The sequence below is a fragment of the Zymoseptoria tritici genome, chromosome 4, assembly GCF_000219625.1.
Source record: "Zymoseptoria tritici IPO323 chromosome 4, whole genome shotgun sequence".
In the NCBI taxonomy this organism is placed as follows: domain Eukaryota; kingdom Fungi; phylum Ascomycota; class Dothideomycetes; order Mycosphaerellales; family Mycosphaerellaceae; genus Zymoseptoria; species Zymoseptoria tritici.
In genome coordinates, this window is record NC_018215.1 from 500,101 (window position 1) to 515,128 (window position 15,028).

At 55.5% G+C, this 15,028-nt stretch overlaps 5 protein-coding genes across 5 annotated transcripts; 3 read left to right on the plus strand and 2 right to left on the minus strand.

Annotated features, from left to right (window-relative positions):
* Positions 1–1,733: 1,733 nt before the first annotated feature.
* Positions 1,734–6,266, plus strand: MYCGRDRAFT_108969 (uncharacterized protein; the record flags this gene model as incomplete). The annotated part of the gene is made up of 1 exon (XM_003852804.1): positions 1,734–6,266. The coding sequence occupies one exon, from the start codon at positions 1,734–1,736 to the stop codon at positions 6,264–6,266; it is 4,533 nt and encodes a 1,510-aa protein (XP_003852852.1).
* Positions 6,267–7,006: 740 nt separating this feature from the next.
* Positions 7,007–8,817, plus strand: PYK1 (pyruvate kinase; the record flags this gene model as incomplete). The annotated part of the gene is made up of 3 exons (XM_003852805.1): positions 7,007–7,174; positions 7,239–8,367; positions 8,418–8,817. 3 exons carry the CDS (start codon positions 7,054–7,056, stop codon positions 8,749–8,751), a joined length of 1,584 nt encoding a protein of 527 aa, XP_003852853.1.
* Positions 8,818–9,290: 473 nt separating this feature from the next.
* On the minus strand, positions 9,291–11,430 carry MYCGRDRAFT_92320 (uncharacterized protein; the record flags this gene model as incomplete). The annotated part of the gene is made up of 3 exons (XM_003853510.1): positions 9,291–9,734; positions 9,801–11,192; positions 11,248–11,430. The coding sequence occupies 3 exons, from the start codon at positions 11,428–11,430 to the stop codon at positions 9,291–9,293; spliced, it is 2,019 nt and encodes a 672-aa protein (XP_003853558.1).
* A 1,151-nt stretch (positions 11,431–12,581) lies between these two features.
* Positions 12,582–14,085, plus strand: MYCGRDRAFT_92321 (uncharacterized protein; the record flags this gene model as incomplete). The annotated part of the gene is made up of 2 exons (XM_003852806.1): positions 12,582–12,671; positions 12,730–14,085. 2 exons carry the CDS (start codon positions 12,582–12,584, stop codon positions 14,083–14,085), a joined length of 1,446 nt encoding a protein of 481 aa, XP_003852854.1.
* Positions 14,086–14,484: 399 nt separating this feature from the next.
* On the minus strand, positions 14,485–14,739 carry MYCGRDRAFT_29470 (uncharacterized protein; the record flags this gene model as incomplete). The annotated part of the gene is made up of 1 exon (XM_003853509.1): positions 14,485–14,739. A coding segment is annotated over one exon (255 nt), but the record flags the coding sequence as incomplete, so codon positions are not given.
* Positions 14,740–15,028: the final 289 nt, after the last annotated feature.

Consider the following 15,028-nt stretch of genomic DNA (forward strand, 5'->3'; position numbering starts at 1 on the left):
GATTCGGTTGTAGATGCAGCAGCAAAGGAGGCTGCAATCCGCAGAAGCGCGTGTGCAGCTATATAAAGGCTAGCAAGTAATGCATAGAGCACTGCTATAGCAATAGACTATATAGCAACAAGCTAGCGGTAGTGTTAAACAAGGATCTTATTGCTAAACGAGTAGCGGCGACGGTAAGGTCTTAACTCGCCGCAGCTATAGCACCGCCGCTAATGCAGCTATATCCTTACCGCTATAGCTATAGCTAACAACACTACTACTATTAGAGCTAGCAGGTGCCGCCGCCGTCCGGCTAACAGCTCTACTACTACCAGCTCTAATAACATAGGACTTAGCAGCATAATCCTTACTAATATCCGCAGTGGAACGCGCCTTAACAGCCTAGTCAACAGGAGCTACCGGATCGATAGCTACAGCGTTCACTGCAGCCGCGAGCTTTTTAGCGCATAAACTACCTCTACTACTACGACCCCTTTAGTCAGCAAAACTAAAGGAGTTTCTCGCGCTCTTATTAGCTTACTAAGAATTACCGAATATACCGGCAATCGACAGATCTTACTATAAGAGTAGCCGTTTGCGCAAGTAAGAGATCTACGCCGGCGTTCTAAGGACTTTCTAGCATAGATTTTCCTTCTACTACCTCCACTACTACTACTACACCACTTATATACATATTAATTACACGAGCTTGCTCGCATAATGTTCCCTTGCAACCTCTACAATGTTTTATTGCGCTTACTAATGTGGTTGTAGTGTTGTCGCCGCCGAGGGGAAAGTGAGGATCAAGTCGGAATTCTGACGTCATACGCGCCAAATAGCGATTGTTCACGCGCCAAATAGCGTCGAGCCTTCGTCGCATGGGATGCCGGGGGTTAAGGTTCAAGCTAGTCTGTGATTGGCTGCAATTGAAGTGAATGCCTCAGGCCGCAAGACTATCGTGACGGAGATGGCCGGAACGCTGCGCTGCCTCCTGCCAGACCTCTACTGCGACGGCAATCACCTAGATCAACCATCGACTCTTCATCTACAGATCGCACCTGGCCATGAGGAATCAAACTTGGTGTTGGCGAGCCCAGTGCCGGGACAAAGGCTGAATAACACCGTTCACGTCGACAATGTCCTTGGAATGTGAGCTCTCGCAAGTCCTCGTGAATGATGTGCATGACCATCTTCGCAGTTATCGCTCGCATCTACAGCTACCACAGTCAAGTACTGCTTTGTTCCGCAGCAGCATTTTACTAGGCTCCTTAGCTACAATGAGTGCGGCGGTCGCTCAGTCTCATCAGGCGCAATGGGCTTGGTGAGACACGACACTCACCACACCCTCTTCACAATGCTCGCAACGACTCCATGACTTCCTATCTTTCTTTCATTGCATCATTTTCAATTCTCGAGAAGAATCAACAAAGCATGCGTCCGAGACTCTCCACCGCATCCGCCCAACAATTCTCAGAAACATCAATTTGCCGCATCCGGCCACTATTCTCAAAGGACACCACAATTTCTTTCTTTGCCAAAGAATATCCCCCAAAAGCGTCAGATGAAAGCATACAATATGACCAGGACGTTTGCTACCGTTCATCACCAGCTTCTGCTGCTGCTGGCACCCGACAACGACAATCACGTACGTCCATTGCCATCGGCTGGAGACATACCGCACCGTTGTTCGATTCACAATCCCGCAATATTGCTATCGAGCTTGCAGCACTCACCCAATTCAACGCGAGACCACAATGGCACGCCTGCGTGGTTCATCCACTTCCCGCCGAAGCCCTTCGCTCGCGGCGTCTGCCACCCACGAGCAAGCAAGCGATCGAGAAGACGAATACGAAGAAGATATCGGCCCGGTGACCCCAATCGAAGAAATTCCGTATCCACTCCCAGGCGAAGAGGATGACCAAGATCAGCCGTCCTCTCCGAGTGACCCCCCCGAGTACTATGGTGCAGCAGGCAATTCCGCTATCCGTGCCCGAACGAGATCTCAGCAAGTAGCGGCGGAGCGGGCTCTGCCTCCAGGACATAGAGGATTCGAGATTGATGAGGCGGAACAAGTCACACCGCAAGCCACCGACGCCGACTGGCGACCTGCTTTTCCTCCACGAGGAATTACCGCGCGACCTCTTAATGGCGTCCGGTACACCTCTCCTCTCGGACCCGTGAGCTCTCCGGTGAGTGCCGTCTCATCTCCTGCTCAGAGTCGTCCATCTCCGGTACCGCAATCGACATCTCCCACTCAGGCTCGACCATCTCCTGTTCCGCAACTCCCGTCTCGCACCCAGACTCGTCTGTCTCCGATCCCGCAATCACCTTCTGCTGCTCAGACTCGTCCTTCTCCGGTTCCGCAAGCTACGTCTCCTATCCGAAGTTCACTAATTCGTCCTACTCGCCCATCGGTATCTCCTCCAGGGCGGATCCCAGCACGCCCTATTCTGTCCACTCCAGGCAACGTCCGGGCTCTTGCAGCTCGCAGTCAACGACTGAGAGCCCAGCGTAGGAGTTCGGCTCTGAGATCTCAGACGCCGCTCACGAGTCCACCCAGTCGTGGACCTGGGGACGTGCCTTTTGAGGGAAGGTACCCCAGCCCCGGCACGCAGTTGCAGCGCGAGTTGGATGCGACATTGAGGCGAGAGGAGGAGATGAGAAGGAGGGCCAGAGAGAGTGCTGCGCCGACGGAAGAATCTGATGATTCTCACATCGATGATGATGAGGCTATACAATTTCGAATGAGGGCGCGAGGGGTCGCGCGAGCTGCTGCGCGAAAGGCCAGGTGGGATGAGGAGGAGATGTTTGAGGATAGGTTTTTGAACGGCATCGACGGCGACGATGTTGAGGATCACATGCACGACCATGCTGACAGAATTTTACCTTCATCCTACGATGAGGTCCCCTCGGAATGGACCTACGATGAACCTCCATCGGATTGGGATGAAAATTACGATGTCACACCTCGCAGACAAGCTTTCGTAGCAGCCAACGACCCTCCATCCAGTCCGCCTGGTGGTGGCGGCGGAGGAGCCACCGTCGAAGAACAACGCACCCCAAGCCTCCCAGACTACCCTGTCTCCGAAGACGAGGACGACACTCCCTACTGGGCTCACACCCTCCCCTTCGGCCCCGACCTGAGCGATTTACCCCGTGGGAACCTCCCCGAGCTCAGGGAGTTGCCATACGATGATGAATTTTCGGACGACGACAATCACGACGACTACATCGTTCGTCGCATGGCGCTACCTCTCCCCGGCGAACGAGGCTATTTGCCGGGCTATGTCACTCCTCATGTCCCGATCCCGCCATCTTCAAGTCCCTCGTCATCCCCATCGTCCAGGCAGTATTCGGATCCATCACCGTCGATGATCAATGTGAATCGATCTTCAACACCGAACCGCGGACCTCCTCCTACTCCTGCACCACGCTCCCCGCGAGCTAACTCCCCGCCCATATCAATCTCATCTGACAGCTCTTCCGATCTTCCGGGAGGAAGTCACAATGGCAGCGACGAGACGGAAGACGGCAACCGTCATGGAGAAGATCAGGATGATCAAGAAGACCATCCCAGTGAAGATGACGAGGAGCAGGATTCTAGGGACGACGATGAGGAGGAACTTGACTCTTCTCGCGGCTCCTCCTCCACGAACGAGAACTTTCTCCCGTTCGACCCAGAATTCCGCCGAAACGAAGTCGGGACTCTGGACTACGGCCCCGGCACCCCACGCAGCGTCCTCCGCGACCAATACGAGCAACAACTCGAGCAACTCCGCGATCAACACGAGCAGCAACTCGCCGACCTCCGCGACCAATACGAGCAACAATTCGAACAACTCCGCGAGCAACTCCGCGACACGCGGGAGGCCGACGAAGCCTTCATGACCGAGCTCAACGAGGAGATCATCGCCCAAGACGCCGAGATCGCCCGACTGACAGCCGCGCTCGAAGAGTGCGAAGAACATCGTCGTGCTCGGCGCGCGGAGCTGGACCGTATGGGGGAGAGGATCGATGCGTTGGACGACCAACCTGCCGAGCGCTCGCCTCCCGCCTCTCCTCCCGTACATGATGATGTCTGGGCGATCGTGGACGGTCTGAACAACGAGTTGGATGATGTTAATGACGCCAGAGAGATGGAACGGGAGCAGTACATGACCCGGGTGGAGGAGCTGCAAGCCGAGCTGGAATTGGCGTATGCCAATAACGACAACGTCGACTTCCAACAAGACTTGGAGGATCTGGAGTCTCCGTCTCCGCGTCCATCCGATCGCGCCGCAAGGCAGGCGAATCTGCAGGCGACGCGGTTGCGAGAGGAGAATGCCGCGGTGAGACAGGACAACGCCAACTTGAGGGAAGAGATGGCCGACCTGAGGGCGCAAAACGAACGAATCAATAGGGAGAGGGAGCACCTCAGACTCAATGCTCAACGACCGCAAGCGGAGATTGCACAGGAGAATGCCAATCTGAGAGAAGTGAACGTCACATACCACAGGCAGAACGACCGTATCAACCAGGAGAACGCCAATCTGAGGGAAGAGATGGCCGACCTGAGGGCGCAAAACGAACGAATCAATAGGGAGAGGGAGCACCTCAGACTCAATGCTCAACGACCACAAGCGGACATTGCACAGGAGAATGCCAACCTGAGAGAAGTGAACGTCACATACCACAGGCAGAACGACCGTATCAACCAGGAGAACTTCACTCTCCGACTTGAAAACCAGACACTGGCGGCGCAGGTCACGGAGGTGGACAACACGCTAAGAGAAGTGGACGAGGAAGGCGACGAAACCGCCTTCCGACTCCGCGGCCAACTCGAGGCCACGCAGCAAACTCTCGCCACAGCGAACGCCAACCTCGCGCACGGCATCGGACTCCTGCACGAAGCTCTCGACTGGCGCCGCGACGCCACTCACCTCCTGCTCGTGCAAGGCATCTGGCTGCAGTGGGTGTATTTCGACCGCTTCATCCAGCCGCATGAGAATGTATTCCAGGCGGTGGAGGATGGCGTGCCGCCGGAGGGGGCGGATTTGCAAGACGTTCGGGAGCGCCAGGTGGATCATTTGAGGGAGGAGATTGGGAGGGAGGAAGTTGAGTGGTTGGAGGAGGCGTTTGGGGAGGATGTGGATGAGCCGTTTGTGAGGCAGCAGTTGGTTGATGGGCTTATTGATTGGAGACAGTATGGGCATTTGCAGACTATTTTGGATGCTAGTCCTGGACGGCGGGAGAGGGGAGGTGCTGCTGCTCCGTCGCCCTCTGAGGTTGAGGAGGAGGAGGAGGAGGAGTCGTCCTCGGAGGAGGATGGGGATGAGGGCGATGAGCAGGACGAGAAGAGCGGTGAGGGGGATGACGAAGAAGAGGATGATGAGGAGGATAGTGAGACGGAGATCATGAAAGTGGACAACGAGGTTGATTCGCCGAGAGAGCGGGCACCGGAGAGAAAGTATATCAAGGAGGAACAACAAGATGATGAGGGCGAGGATGTCGACGAGAACGACGCCGACGAGGAACAAGTCGACGAAGATGAAGATGAAGATGTGCCCACCCATGGACTCCCCGTCTTCTCCCCTCGCGTCACCCGCCGGCCCAACCGCCTACCCAGGACCGAACGAGACGACCAAAACGACCTCGACTCCCCGCACGTCCGCTTCGCGGGAGGAACACGATTCCCTCGTGAGCGTTTCAGCGACGATGAAGCGCAGCCGAGTGAGGACGACTACCTCTCAGAAGATCCGGATCATCTCATCAGCCCCAGTTCGTTCATAGAGAGCGAACCGAGTCCAAGTCCGTATGTCGCTGCTCGGAGTTTCAGGAGGCCGACTCCAGGTCCGGCGCCGCGACGCAGTGGTAGAGTCACGCTGTTTTCGCTAAGAGGCCTGGAGTCGCGAGGATTGACAAGGAATCCAACTCCACCCAGGCAGGTGGATGCAGAAGAGGATGATGCTGATCAGGAGAGGCAAGACGATATACCATCTTCGCCGCCCAAGAAGCGGCGACGTAGAGAAGCGACTCGTGGACGCACGGCAGATGATGAGGTTGCCGCTCCTCCTTCAGCTTCAGACGGAGAAGATGCATCTTCGTCTTCATCCGAGGAGCCGGACGCCGATCCAACTCCAAGTCGACCTCCGAGGAACGCGAATCGTCTTCCGAGAAATGCGCTTGTGCCTGTCATTGATCGGAGTGAGATCACTCGCAATGCGGATGGAAGTTGGACATCGACGGGAAGGTCGACGAGGAGAGTGACGAGGTCGGGTGGAGTGAAGAGGAAGAGAGGTGGAAAGTGAAGGTGGAGGAGGTAATGGTCGCGCGATTTTGTTAGAACTTTCTGCAGTTTTTGTTCTAATCAGTATACGGTATCGATGCGTTTGACAGAACTTGCGGCGGCCCGCGATGGTGTGATGTGGATGGTGATGTCGCGAGTGATGCAGCATGCAGTGTTCGAGTGATCGCATGCTGCCGTTTTCGAGCATGTCCTTCCACGAGGCAGAGGTCAATCATGGCAATGGCAGCGAAGCGGTCCGCGCGGAGCTCACGCATTCAGTCGAGCTGGGCTGTCGTGTCGTCTCGTGTCGTGGACCGGATATCCGCTCTTTTATCACAAGGAAAGTAAGAGGGTAAGTCTGTCAAATTGTCGTGTTCCTCGCGCCGGCATATGTTCTCTTGACAACGCCGTAGAAGACTGAAATATACCAAAAAGCATGCCTTATAACAATACCACCGTCGAGGCATTGGATATCGTGAAGGCGACGACGGCATGTACAATAATAATACATGCCACTCTCATCTGCACATCCAATGTTGCTACGTGGTCTGGTCTTCCGTTTCAGTGAAGTGTCATGTTGAGGCAGAGGAGAGATTTGGGTGAGAGGTTCATGATCAGGTTGTTTCACGGCGCGGTGAAAGCGTGGGAGAAGACCCCCACCAAACGGGCTTTGCTTGCCTTGCTCAGGCTGGAGATGAGAGCTCTCCTTGGGAAAAAAGTTGAGTTGGAGCGATAACAAAAACATCCTCGTCCTCTCTACAACAACAACACCCCCTCCCACACCAACATCACCCTTCACAACCGCAACAATGGGTGACTCTCTCGTCCACCAGAGCTATGGCCGCACCCGTGTGCAATGGATCGCCAGCCTCAACACCGAGTACCGCCCTCCGACCCAGTTCCGCCGCACCAGCATCATCTGCACCATCGGTGAGTACTGAGACGAGGACAATGCAACAGGACACCTCACTGACACATGCTCTCCTCACCCCAGGCCCCAAGACCAACTCCGCCGAAAAGATCAACATGCTTCGCACCGCCGGCCTCAACGTCGTCCGCATGAACTTCTCCCACGGCTCCTACGAATACCACCAGTCCGTCATCGACAATGCCCGCCAAGCAGAGAAAGAGCAGGAAGGTCGTTCCGTCGCCATCGCCCTCGACACCAAGGGTCCCGAGATCCGCACGGGCAACACCCCCGGAGACGAGGATATTCCCATCTCTGCGGGCACCGAGATCAACATCACCACCGACGACAAATATGCCACCGCCAGTGACGCTCAGAACATGTATGTCGATTACAAGAACATTACAAAAGTCATCGAGGCCGGCCGCACAATCTTTGTCGACGATGGAGTCCTCGCATTCGAGGTGCTCGAGGTGGTCGATGATAAGACTCTCCGCTGCAAGACGATCAACAACGGCAAGATTAGCAGCAAGAAGGGTGTCAACCTTCCCAAGACTGATGTCGACCTTCCTGCTCTGTCCGAGAAGGATCAGGCCGACCTCAGGTTTGGTGTCAAGAATGGCGTCGACATGGTCTTTGCCAGCTTCATCCGCCGCGCTGACGACATCAAGGCAATCCGCAAGGTGCTCGGTGAGGAGGGCAAGGACATTCAAATCATCGCCAAGATCGAGAACCAACAAGGTGTGAACAACTTCGACGAGATCCTCAAGGAGACCGACGGTGTCATGGTCGCCCGTGGTGATCTCGGTATTGAGATTCCTCCCGCTCAGGTATTCATCGCGCAGAAGATGATGATCACCAAGTGCAACATCGCCGGCAAGCCAGTCATTTGCGCCACGCAAATGTTGGAGAGCATGACCTACAACCCTCGCCCGACCCGTGCAGAGGTGAGCGATGTTGGTAACGCCGTCTTGGACGGAGCCGATTGTGTCATGCTGTCAGGAGAGACAGCCAAGGGTAACTACCCCAAGGAGGCCGTGACGATGATGCACGAGACATGTCTGTTGGCCGAAGTCGCCATCCCCTACATCAACGCATTCGACGAGCTGCGACAACTCGCTCCTCGACCCGTTCCCACCAGCGAGAACTGCGCCATGGCTGCTGTCTCCGCATCTCTCGAGCAGAACGCCGGAGCAATCCTCGTCCTGACCACATCGTGAGTACTCTTACATCCCATCCTTCCAAACCTTCACTAACCATACCTAGTGGCAACACCGCCCGCCTCGTCTCCAAATACCGCCCCGTCTGCCCCATCATCATGGTCACCCGCAACGCCCGCGCCTCCCGCTACTCCCATCTCTACCGCGGCGTCTACCCCTTCCACTACGACCAGGCCAAGCCCGACTTCAAGACCACTCCCTGGCAAGAGGACGTCGACAACCGTCTCAAGTGGGGCATCAAGTACGCCATTGAGCTGGGCGTGTTGAAGCAGGGCGAAGCCGTCATTTGCGTGCAGGGCTGGAGAGGTGGTATGGGACATACGAACACGATTCGCGTGGTGCCGGCGCAGGATGATTTGGGGTTGGATCAGAATGCTTAGATGGGGGGCTGGTGTGTTTTGAGAGATGCGACGATACCACACGCGTCAGACACAACACGACATGATAGACGGTCGACATGATGTTCGCGAGTCGATCGATGGGGATTCTAGTACGGCTCAGCGGGTGTTTTCGACTTCGATCGAGGAAATTTTACGTTATGCACTGAACGACAGGAGATTTTCGATTGCTCCCACACAATGTGTTCCTGATTCTGCCATGTGCCATCTGGAGTTCCATGACGAGCGCTATCTAGCCCGCCTTCTTCTACTCTGCTCTGTGTCTGCCTTTTGCCGTTGTGTCTGTCTGTCGTGCTGTTCCTCATTAATTCATACTCGTCGATAGTCATCATACTCATATCATAACCATGCTCGTCTCATGCCTGTTCCATGCCCATTCCGCCATTCGCCATGCTCGCTTGGAGAGAAACAAAGCAAAGCCTTTTTTCGAAACCCCCAAAGAGAAAACGCCGGCTTTCAAATTTTCAAGGGCCAGATACACGCAGGTTTTGCTCTCCGTGCTCTTGTCGTCGTCGTCAAACTCATTCGATATCATCGTCGTGGAAACCCCAGTCGCTCCATCCGTTGGTTGGAGGAGGAGGGGGAGCCGCGGACGCAGCAGTCGTTGGCGCAGTCGGTGCAGCAGGCGCGGAAGCTGGATTGGCGGCGTTGGTGCCGGTCGTCGTCGGAGCTGCTGCTGCCGCCGGTGGAGGAGGAGCTGCAGCAGGAGGCCCGAACGGAGGTGGGGCAACACCGAGCGCGGCGCTGAGCTGTGCGATAGCCTGCATAGCCGTTGCTGGAGGCACGCCCATACCTGGTGGTCCCATCGCGGGAGGAGGTCCAGCGCCAAGAGCAAGGCCAAATGCTCCGGCACCCACGGTAATCATGCCTGGTTGTGCGGCGCCCGGAGGAGGACCGAACACGGCGTTGCCGAACATGGCCATGTCATCGATGAAAGCGGCTGCAGGCTCTCCGATATTGATATCCTGTTCGTATTGTCAGCGTCTGAGCGAGTGGCAGAGTCTGTGCATGTGACAACGGAGAGAGCATACCTTGATGAATCGTGGGAGCTCCGCCAAGATGGCTTCGCGCGTGTTGAGGCAAACCCAATAGCCGCGCTCTGGGGCCGCTTCCCGACCTTCGAGGGTGTAATCCTTCTTTCCGGCGTGCTTGCAGGGAGGTACGATCACCTTCGGAATGGTTGGCTCGGCCGGCTTCTCTTCAACATCGAGAACGTCCTCGTCACTGTTCTCATCCACGGACTCATCAGCATCAATCAAGTCGGGGAGATCATCATCATCATCAGAAGACTCGTCGGCTATCCACTCGTCCTCATCTTCTGCCGCCGCTTCATGACCCCAATTATCGAGCTCATCATCATCCGGTTGCTCAATCAGATACACTTTCCGTCCATTGTCTTGCAAGTACATCAGGTGAAGGTGGTTGAGAGCGGGCAGTTGGGGCAAGATTTGCAGGACTGGAGCCCAGCCTGCGCTCGACTTGATATTGACAAAGTAAAATGTGAGCTTCTCGACAGCAAGCATCTTCAGGAGCATTGCCTTCAGTATGCCGGTGTCGGAGATGGCAATCGATTCCATGGAGAATCGGGTGATGTTCTCCAGTTCCATCTTGCTCGTCATCGCTCGAGCCAGAAGTCCAGAAATCTTACCATCATCCGATGTGAGTCTGACATTGGTTGTATTGCGAACAATGGAGGAGAACGATCTCATGGTCTTCATCGCCAAGTCACGCTCATTCTGATCGTCGGCTTTGCCCTTCCGGTAGAGATTGGTACGGTATTGGAGGCGCAACTTCGTCAGGTTGGCAAGCGCAGCTGACAGACTTCTCGATTCATCCCTCTTGAAGCTGAGGTCGACGCTGGGCGACAAACCGTGAGTGATGTGATGAAATCGTGTTTCTAGCTTGGTGATCGTCGACTGACCACTGTCAGCAACGGACAACATCACCGTCCGGAAGATGTGCGAGAGCCATTCGTAGTATTCCGTGAGGACTGCTGCGTCTTTGCTGGATGGGTGGAAGGATGCTTGGTTGTTCGTCGTGCGCGAAACCTTCTGCAAGCCTCGACACTCGGCGCGAGCTGGAATGGCAGAGGTGTGATCGACGATGCTTAGTCTGCGCATAGCAGGAAGGAGAGTGAGCGCGACGGTGATGAGACGCCTATCGTCGCCCTGGATTTGAAGACGCTCCTGATCTGCGACGTAGAAGTTGAAGGCTTCGCGCTGACGCACGGTCGGTTGCCAGTGGCAGCACTTTCCCATGCCGCAGTGCAGCGCCCCTCGAGGGAAGTAGGCCGTGATGAACCACACTTCTTTGAGGGATTCCTTTAGTTTGGGGTGTTTGGCGATGTTGATGAGCACCTTGAGCGACTCGGTGGTGAACATGAAGCCCTTGGCAGAGAAATACTCCGTGGCGAAGTCGTGGAACTGGTGGTGGTCAGCATTGCGCGTTTCTCGAGGTGTGAGGTGGCATTGGACTTACCGTCTTAGCCTCGATGGACCGACAAGTCTGACGCAGCGCAAAAAGGTCATCGGAGCCCAGTTTGCAGGAGACATTCGTGAGCAGCTCTTCCGGTAGTGTAGCGAGAGGAGAAGGAGAAGCCGAATTCGATGGTGGTGTTGGTGAAGCGTCCATCACATCGGCTGCGCCGTGAGCAGCGGACATGATGTGGTGATGAGTGAGTGGGTGGATGAAAGGGTTTCGGTCGGTGAAGGTCGAGGTTGGAGGTGTTTGTTGTTGACCTAAGTTGATGCGCTGCTGAAGTAAGCTAAAATGTGACAGGTCGCGCTGTAGGCACCCGAAGTGCAGGGATGTCGCGCGCGCTCTTGACACTCTTCCCTCACTACAAGCACGTGAAGATTGTCCAACGATGTTCCGTGTCTTGTCTTGCTAATTGCCTGTCCTTGTCAGGTTACTTGTACGTGTCCTGCTAAGTTACCTGCACGTCTATTCGGCATGTTCTGCACGGTTACCTGTGCGGTTACATGTACGGTTCCATGTACAGTTACATGTACGGCTTTCTGACTGGCAAAGTAACTTACCTGCACGGCGAAGCATGTCGACATCGACGACATCTGGCAAGTCCCGATGGCGGTCTGACGACGTCGCTTACGCCAAGAGAGCAGAGCAGGGAGCTCAGTGGTCATGCCGAGCGCGAGGAAGACGTCGTTAGCATGCCGCAGCCATCTCCAGGCGTACGGAGGTCGAACCACGATTCTCGGATGTTGATCGGCATTCTGCGGCAAGGTGAGGTCAGGGTGAAGGGCATGGTTTCAAGGAGGGCGCAGTCGTTCAAGGGAAGCACCAAAACAGGGTTAGGCGCCTTCTTTTCTTGGAAGACACCTAGGCTAACAGAAAGCTAATAAAAGCCACGCGGCGTGGATTGACGAACATCGTGGTTCGTCCGCGATTGTCCGCTGGGAGGATGAAACCGCCTCATCAATGCGCGTCGGTCTGTCTTGTAGTTCTGTCTCGAGCTCGAGCTGTCTCTCCGTGTCGTTGCAGCATTGATGTCTTCCTCCTCCAGATGTGCTTGCCTTCTACCAGCATCACATCACTACCACACCCACCAACATATCAGTGACATTGTGAATAGCTGAACCTGGTCAGCCGCAATCCTTCTCTCTCTCCGTACCGCCTGGACCTTCAGACCGTTTGGCAACCCTGCCAGTTCAAGAGCGACTCTCGTAGCCCGTGCGCTGAAGTAGCACGACCGGCTGGGTTGCGATAACACAGCCATATGCCCGGGAGCCTGACACTCTCTCTCGTACATGCGACTTCTCTCATAGGACCCCTCTCCTCCGTCCTGAGTTGACATGCTGCTCCCTCGACAGGACAACAACACTACGCAGACCACTACTACCAAGGGTGGAGACAGCCATGGAGGATTCCTCGCCGAGATCATCGTATGTGATCATACAATTCTTACTCACCGTGGAGCACAATTTCTAAGCACTGCAATAGGTTGCCAGCGTGGTAGCTGGATTCGCATTCATATTCACTGTCGCGTACATCTCCCTCCGATCTCTTCGAAGACGGAATGCTTCGCCCAAATACCTACCTTCTCAATACCTCAAAGACCGCTGGCAGAAATGGACACCGACCGTCTTCTTCCCAACGAAAGGAGCCTACAGCTCGAGTCTGCAGGCTGGCGAGTCTCACAGTCGGCGCTCCAGTCGTCAGACCTTCGAACGTCCCACCGCTAGCCAGGCCACCGCCGAAACGACAGAACTCGCCCCTCGTCACAGCGTCCGCTCCGTTATGACACTCCCGGCATACTCCCGCTCCGTCCGCGAAAATGAAAGAGTTCTCGCACGCGAAGGCGAACGTGACGGCATTGATGTGGTCATTGAAGCGCCAGAGAACGAGGCGGAAGAAGAAGCCCGACGCGAAGCTGAGATGGAATCTCTCTATCAGATCCGAGTACAACGGCGGCAGGAGATTGAAGAACGTGAAGAGCGAGCGCGGAGGAGAAGGGAGGCTCGTGCAAGAGGTGATGAAGAAGAATTAGAACGAATACGACAGGAACGGATTCTGGCGAGCGAGAGGAGGCAGCGTGAGGGTGCGGCGGCTATGATCGCGGAACATCAACTTGCGGCGAGCACGAGGGAAGCACGAGCTAGTAGTGTGGCATACGCGGATATCGGACTTGCGCGGCATGACGGGACTCGCATCCGTGCGAACTCGTCCGACTCGCAGCGACCGTTGCTCGACTCTGCGGCGAGTATTTACGGTGGAGGTGGAGCAAGTCTACGGCCTACGTCGACGAGGGACACCTACAGCACGCAACATCCGAATCTGAGTCGAGGGAGCTTTGTGTCGGCGATGTCGACGAACAACCACGATGCTGGCGACCAGGACTTTGAGAATGTGCCATTAGGCGCGCCTGGCTCTTCGCCGCACGCTATGCCAGGCTACAGCCGCCGTCGAGCGTCGACACAGCTAAGCACAGTGTGGACACCCGAAGTCGACGTCGTTTCCGAAGCAAGCAGTAGAAGGGATAGTCGTGACGGGACTGGTGACATGGGCGACGCTGCGATGCCGAACATCAACGAACCGCCTTCCTACGACTATGGCCAGCATTTGCAACAACAGCTGGGAGAAGAGGCGCCGCCGTACTCATCACCCGTGGAGCCGCGACCAGAAGGTCAACCTTGGAGGCCAGAGACTGATACCACTCAAGGAGATCGGCAGCATAATAGAGACTCAGCGGCACCCTCAACAACCGCGAGTGGAGCTCCGCTATTGCCGACAATCGAGCGATCCGCGACTTTCAGACTGGGGTTGGATGACGCGACAGAAAGAGAGACGCGGACATGAGTTGACATCTCTTTGCATCCAGGATCACATTTTCACGGACATTCACGATGACCAAGATTTAATGAACATAGCGAAGGCGAACTGTTGGAATATGTTGAGGTGCGTCGGAGGACGGACTGCAGCTCACGGGCTGGATTCTGGATATGGACATCCTTCTTCTCCGAGCACGTCGTGAAGAAGAAGCAGGGGCGGAGGAAGCAGTGTACAAAGTGAACGAAATCGAAACTGCCGGCAACATTTCCATGGCATGTTCATTCATATACATTTCATAATTTCATTCTTCCTCTCCAGTCACGACACTTACGCCTTCTTCGGCCTCCCCGTGCACACACCTCACTCACTCTTCTCCCCCTCATACACCTTCGCAATCATCCCCTCCAACTCCTTCCCCTTCGTCCCTCCACTCACAGACCCCACCACATCTCCATCTTTGAAAACATGAAACGTTGGCATCTGGCTCACGCCCAATTCCTGTGCGATATCACCCGCGGTGTCCGTGTCGTAGGTGTAGAAGTTCGCCTCGGGATACTTCTTCTCCAGGGAGGCGATGAAGGGCGCGATGGCTTTGCATTGAGAGCACCAGGTCGCTGTGGCTTCGAGGATGTGTACGCCGTCTTTATTGGTGGCTTTGAGGTAGGAAGAGAGGGTGTCTAGTTCTTGCATGGTTGCCGTGATTTTGTCTTGGTATTCGGGTCTCAGCTCCTCGTTCGTTGTTGATGTCCTGGAGAAGATGGAGCCGACGTCATGGGTGGAGGTGGTACAGCCGTTGGAGCTTGCGGGGAATGCGTGGAGAAAGGGTCTCGGTGAGAGTACCATGATTCGCTACGGCACACCGTACGCTAGTAGACGTGCCTGGACGTTGCTGCAGCTAGGCGATAGTCAAACGGCTCACGAGCTCGAGCCGCTCCACTTCTGCCCTCCGTGGTCCCGCTCACACTGTACT